The sequence below is a fragment of the Haliaeetus albicilla genome, chromosome 16 (genome assembly GCF_947461875.1).
Source record: "Haliaeetus albicilla chromosome 16, bHalAlb1.1, whole genome shotgun sequence".
NCBI lineage: Eukaryota > Metazoa > Chordata > Aves > Accipitriformes > Accipitridae > Haliaeetus > Haliaeetus albicilla.
The window spans coordinates 29,613,701-29,619,951 of record NC_091498.1 but is presented as its reverse complement, the minus strand read 5'-3'; the positions used below and the strand labels follow the sequence as shown (position 1 = coordinate 29,619,951).

The 6,251-nt window shown below is 48.2% G+C and overlaps 1 protein-coding gene across 1 annotated transcript; it reads left to right on the top strand.

The window, feature by feature from the left end:
* Window positions 1-2,640: 2,640 nt before the first annotated feature.
* Window positions 2,641-5,875, top strand: FGF4 (fibroblast growth factor 4). Its single transcript, XM_069804528.1, has 3 exons — window positions 2,641-3,002; window positions 3,815-3,918; window positions 5,662-5,875. Exons 1-3 carry the CDS (start codon window positions 2,699-2,701, stop codon window positions 5,836-5,838), a joined length of 585 nt encoding a protein of 194 aa, XP_069660629.1. The 5' UTR covers window positions 2,641-2,698; the 3' UTR covers window positions 5,839-5,875.
* The last annotated feature ends 376 nt before the right edge of the window (window positions 5,876-6,251 follow it).

Here is a 6,251-nt window from a genome sequence, read left to right as displayed (position 1 = left end):
TGTAATTTGATGTCCTGGATGCTCTGTGTAATCACTTAGGACTTGATCTTGCAAACATATGGACTCAGAGCCTAACAGGGCTTTTTAGGACCCATTTCCATACATCCCCAAGGAATTAAGGTACCACAGCTCGGTGAGCCTCCAGTGCACATCCCCTACTCCGAGTTTTAACATGCTTTCACATTCACGGGACTAAGGCCTCAGAGGCGGTGGTTTTTTGGGTCTGGGACAACCGCTGTCAGTGGCAGTAAGGCCAAGCAGACCTGTCCCTGACCCATTAGCTGTGGGCATTAGACTGCACTTCTGCTGCAGGAGGGAAGCTGCTGGTTAGCTATGCTGGCAGAAGTACCGCTCCTTGTCCTTATCCTTCAGAGGATAAACAAATTTAATCCCGAATTCATCCACTGCTGTTTGCTAACAGCAAATAATTTGTATTTTGAAGTGAGGTGGGATCATGCTGTTCTAAGGACCCTGGGGAAGGAGCGGGTGTCCAGCACAGCCCCGGCAGAGCAGGGCAGTTTCCAAACCTGTGAGCAGCTGGCCTTTGCCTGATGCACAGCCCTTTCATCCAGAACTGAGCCGCTGGGCTTCTCAGGTTGTAAGAGGTGTCTGGATGGACCCAATGCAAACAGAAATGTAGTAAAGTCTGTGCATTTGACCTCAATGGATTTACCAACCTGTGAACCTCCACAGAAAAAAAAATATCTAAATTCTGCTGTCTTTAAACACACATACAGAAATTGACTTCTTCAACACAGACAAAACCACACCTAGGAGTCTTTTACCTCTGTAGCACCAGATTGCAATCACCCACAAAACAGCAGCAGTCTCTTTTCCATCCTGAGAGGTGTGGTAGGAGAAAGACACACACACACACACACACTGTGTATATGCACCTCACAAGAAGAAATAAAAGCACATCATCTAAGTTTGCTTAGGTTTAGCGAAGGTCAGAGATTTTCGCACCTAGGTGAGCTGTCATCTGGCTTGGGGCAATTCTCTTTTCTCTCGCATCCTTTGCTGGAACAGCAGGAGAGCTTTACTGGCGTGAAAGACTAAACTGTCCTCGGGCTATAAAGGACTTGAGTCACAAACCACTTCCCCCTGCAACACACACTTTCGTATTAATTCAGGACCTTCCAAAATTGTCCTAATGTCTCCTCACCTGTTGGTTCTGAAAACCTGTTGAGGGCTCAGGCTTAAGGTAAGGGAGGTGACAAAACATACGGGATTTGCTCTAAACAAAGTAATTCTAGACCGATGGGGGTCAAAACTTCTTCTACTTTTAAATACTGAGCTTCATTTTCATGAACTTACACCAAATGAAGTAATTACCTAGGAACAATGGCATCATTAAGACACAACAGCAACATCTAAGTATGTGCACGCATAATCAAGATTAGAAAATAATCACACCATTAAAAAGCACAGCAATACTTGCATGTATGGGCAGCCTCTAAAGCTCAGGAATAAACTTGTGTCACTACAGCCCCTATCAGTACAGTGACCAAGAGGGAGTTCCACATGTCTTGTACTCCAGAGCAATGCTATGCTTTCTGATTTCTTAAAGGAATATTTAGAATCAAAAACTTTATTACCGCTTTTGAGCACATGCTGCCTCTTTAAATGTTTTCCTCTTTATTAAAGCCTTGGCCCTTTCCTTTGTCATTTTTTTTCCAAGTTCTTTCAATTTTCATTTCTTAAACCTCCCATGCAACAACTATTTTGGCTTTTAATGAAGGGAATTTTTCTGCATCCAGCAAACTGTAAACCATGTCGCTTGGATACAGCAAAAGCCGAAATTCCACAGATTTCCACAAAGTCATACATTGTGTTGGGGGAAAGTGTGCTGGGCATTCTTTGATTTTTGTGTCCTGCATTAGCATTTGTAAGCACTTACGAAAGACAAAAACAGAAAGAAAAGAGAAAGAAAGAGAAAAGAAGAAAGGAGAGAGAAAGGAGGGAAGGAAGGAAGAAAGAAAAAAGAAGGAAGGAGAGGGAGAGAAAGAAAGAAGAAAGAGAGAGAAAGGAAGGAAAAGAAAGGAAGGAAAAGGAAGGAAAAGAAAGAAAGGAAAAGAAAGGAAGGAAAAGAAAGAAGAGAGAGAAGGAAGCTGCTGTGATGGACGCAAAATATGACCTTTTATTTTTAAAAGTGTGTGCTGTCCCTCTTGTTTAGCACCGGTGCTGCTCACCCTTTCCTTTCAAGACGCTTCGGAGTTGTTAAGCATCTAGGGGTGATAATTTGACTTCCAGCTAAACCGGAGGGCTGCAGCAGACAGCAGTAGGTGGTGATGTAATAGGTACCAACGCAGATGGATATATAAATATCGTGGCTAGGGCTAAAGCGCTATGGCTGAGCAGCTATAGAAGAAGATCAGCACTTCAGACAAGACTCCTGGAGTTGAGATCAAGTTCAGAAGCTCTTGCTCCCGGGATTTCCTCTCCATGCAGCCAGCCCAGGGAAACCACAGATCCTCGGAGGACTGAGCGCGGGGCTCCCTCCCTCCCCCCCCCCGCCTCGCTTTTGGGGTTGGTTGGGGGTTTTTTTGTTCTGTTTTGGGTTTTTTTTGTTGGTTCTCTTTTTTTTCTCCCCCCCCCCCCCCCCCCCTTTGACCTCAGTATAAAGTGGGAGCTGGGGGGGCGAGCGTATTTTCGGAACGACCGGCCACCGGCCCGTGGCTACGCTCCCTTAGCCGGGATGCCTCTCCCCGCGGCGTTGCTACCGGCGCTGTTCCTGGGGTTACTCTGGCCGGGGGCGGTCCGCGGCCGGCCCCCCCCGGGTCGCCTCCCCGCCGGACCCCGCCAGCGCCGCTGGGACGCGGCTCTTTTCGCCCGCTCCGTCGCTCGCCTCCCGGCCGAGCGCCGCGATGCCGCCCGCGACGGCGACTACCTCCTGGGGATCAAACGGTTGCGGCGCCTCTACTGCAACGTGGGCATCGGTTTCCACATCCAGGTCCTGCCCGACGGCCGAATCGACGGGATCCACAGCGAGAATCGATACAGTAAGCCGGCCACGACCCCCGCGGTGGGGCAGGGGAGCCGCTCCGCACCCGCGGAACCGCCCTGGGGGGCGGTTCCGCGGGTGCGGAGCGACTCACCTGCCCCGGAGAGCGGTATGCGCCAAAGGGAGGGTGGGCGCACGGAAGACCTCTATCTCCCCTAAAAAGTCCGCCCGCCCACGGCACCGCGGTGCTGCCCGCCTCGGCTCCCGCGAGGGCGACGGGCGCCCCGGGTAGAGGGGCGGCGGCGGAGCTCATCGGCCGCTCCGACGGAGCTCATGGGCACCGCTCAGCGCCGTACCGTCCCCTTGCCGCCGGCAGGCATCAGGTGTCGGGGTTGCCTCAACATCTGGAGGGTCCGCAGTCCCGTGGGCCGCCCACTCTGAGCAGGGGCTGGGGAGAGCCCGGCTCTCCCCCAAACTTGAAAAGCATCTGCTGGGGACTTAACCCCGTGGCCCCATGACTCTGATATCCAACTGAAACAATAAGATCCTGGAGGGGGGATATAAGCTGCGTGATGACAAATGTTTCATTCGCCTCAAGCACACTCTGGCTTATTTTAACCTCATCTACACAGGAGGATGCCTGGGGCGAAGTAAAAATAGATACTTAGCTAAAAGAAGAGAGGTCCCAGCATGGGGCATGGGGCAGCATGTGGAGCGTGAGGCTGGGTTCTGTGGCCACCCACAGCAGGGCTGGGGCATGGGGATCCACACCACATGGGATGGGAGCCTTTGGGTGAGCGCAGCACTGACACTACACACTCCTTCAGGGCACGGCCCTTTGTTCCCCTGATTCCTGTGTCTCCTCTGTAGGTCTGCTGGAAATCTCCCCGGTGGAAAGAGGAGTGGTGAGCATATTTGGTGTTAGAAGTGGACTCTTCGTGGCCATGAATAGCAAAGGCAAACTCTATGGATCTGTAAGTAGCCACTGATTGTGTGCCTGGGGAGGGGACCATGGTCAGCTGGGGTGAGAGTTGTGCATGATGCTAGACGCTGCCCAAGCCCCATCCTTGCCCCTCCTGGGTCAGGCAACACAGAGCAGCTCTTGCTGCCTTGCCAACAGAAAGTGTGCTGCCCACGTATGCCGCTTACTGAGCTTTTGAAGTAAAACCCAATCTTTCGCATTATACTTCCTTGGTTCCCCCACAAAACCTGTAGTCACCCAACCATGGCTACCCATCTTGCCTACCACATAGATCAACAGAGTAGTCATGTGTGTAGCAAGACCTCAAGCTAGCCTCAGCCCATATCTTTCTTGTATTTAAGTACAAACAGCCTTAAGCAGGTATGGCAATCGCTCACTCCATCTCTTAGCAGGCACTTGAACTTGTGATCAGCCAGGCCCCCCGCAAATGACCCTTTATGATGTGACGAATCAGTGCCTGTCACATACCTATTGATCACTCTCTGTTAATGCTCTTGATGAGAGAGTCTGTTACCATGACAGTTCAGCACCCTCAGGATTTGGACTTCTATTTATAAGAAGGCAGATCAATTAGGAGACAACACAGATCTTTTTTTTTTACATCGAATCTTTGGAAAAGATAGAGGCATCTTATAAAATATACTCAAGGTAGACAATAACAGTGCATGCCTTTGCCCATGTTGAGCTGTCCTCCTGTTTTTGAGTTCACCTCCATATAAGTTACTGTGATCAGCATCATTTCAAACCCATGTTCCTGGGTCTCCTTCCTTACCCATGGCTTTTCTATTTCATGTTTCTCAAGTACGCTTTGAAGAAACTTGGGCTGAGGAAGAGCCAAAGTACATCAAAGTTAACTAGGGCATTTTCATGTGAAGACATGAAGCATCCAGAATTATTTTCCAGGGCATCAGTCCTGTTACAGAGGATTTTGACTTACATAAAAGCCAGGCAGAATCAGTTACCAAAGTGCAAGTGCTCCCTTTGCATCATTTCTTAGGAAGACTGCTGCTTTGGTGTTCTGGATAAAGTAATTCGCAGTGCACTGTTCAGCTTGGCAGGCTGAGACCTCTCTTACAAACCCCTACATTTTGCCCAATAATAAGAGATGAGTTCATTTGTTACTCTCTAGATAACACACTTGTGACACCTGTCCCTGTTTGTACTTCCTTGCAAATGAAACCTCTTCACTGGAAGGGTGCCTTTTGTCAGCTCTGTTTTCCTGATCCGTTAACATAAGTTATCCAAAACCTTCCTTTGATTTTAAAACTAAAGAAGCAGAAAATACTGTCCACACTGAGTGTCTTTAAAACACCTCTTTCTCCTCAAGCGACATGAGAAAGTGCCAGCATTCAGATTTTTCTGAAGCCTCTCAGGCCATTTATTGCTGGTAGGACAACCACTGAGCAATTTAGATGAGCAGGGCAGCAGAATTGGGCTTGGGCCTTACCCCGCTGCAGCTCTGTTAAAATGTTCCGCTCTCCCTCAAGAGTGCAGACATAGCTACGGGCGTCCTTCATGCCTTTAGGTGTACATGCCTGGCCTGGACACAGCATCCTTAATGATCCTCTGACTCCTGAGTCCTGTTTGAAGCTTCGTTTGGATGACCACTTCAAAAGATTACTGGGGGGGGGGCAGCTGCACATTTCTCCGCAGCACACCTTCTACACCTGGTAGCAAGAATATTTCCACACCTGATGTTTAAAATTCCTTCCCTCTTATTTCCTTTTCATTTCAGACCCATTTCAATGACGAGTGCAAATTCAAAGAGATTCTCCTGCCAAACAACTACAATGCTTACGAATCCAGGATTTATCCCGGGATGTACATAGCCCTGAGCAAAAATGGAAGAACAAAGAAAGGCAATAAAGTATCTCCCACAATGACAGTGACACATTTTCTTCCTAGAATCTGAGACATCTCCCTTCAGACCTACCTCAGCACAGGGGAAGACGCAGAACATGTTTGGGGAAAAGAAACATGGTGCACTTTTACTGGAGAGTTTTATGCAAGAGTAGGTGTAAGATATTTAAGTTAATTATTTAAATCTGTATATATTGCCACAAAATTTATTTATAGTCCCAATTATTTTTTTTTTTAATTTCTGAAAACAAAACAAACCTCCAACCCAAGGTATTTCATTTCATGGTGCAACAGTAGAAGACTTCTGCTTTGTGGTTTATTTAATTAATTTCTAAGTTATCACAAGTGTGCTGCTACTCTGTGTCCTCAACCAGGTGAAATTCAATTCCTACACTACAATGTTTTGCACTGTTTGAGTCTTGTATTGTGTCTATCGTTGTACATGTGTGTGTTTGTTTGTTATGG

Excerpts from the sequence above, each read along its gene's own strand:
- FGF4 (XM_069804528.1), top strand. The coding sequence starts at position 2,699 with ATGCCTCTCCCCGCGGCGTTGCTACCGGCGCTGTTCCTGGGGTTACTC. Across the intron at positions 3,003-3,814 it reads CCACAGCGAGAATCGATACA|GTCTGCTGGAAATCTCCCCG; the intron begins GTAAGCCGGCCA and ends TCTCCTCTGTAG. Across the intron at positions 3,919-5,661 it reads AAGGCAAACTCTATGGATCT|ACCCATTTCAATGACGAGTG; the intron begins GTAAGTAGCCAC and ends TTTTCATTTCAG.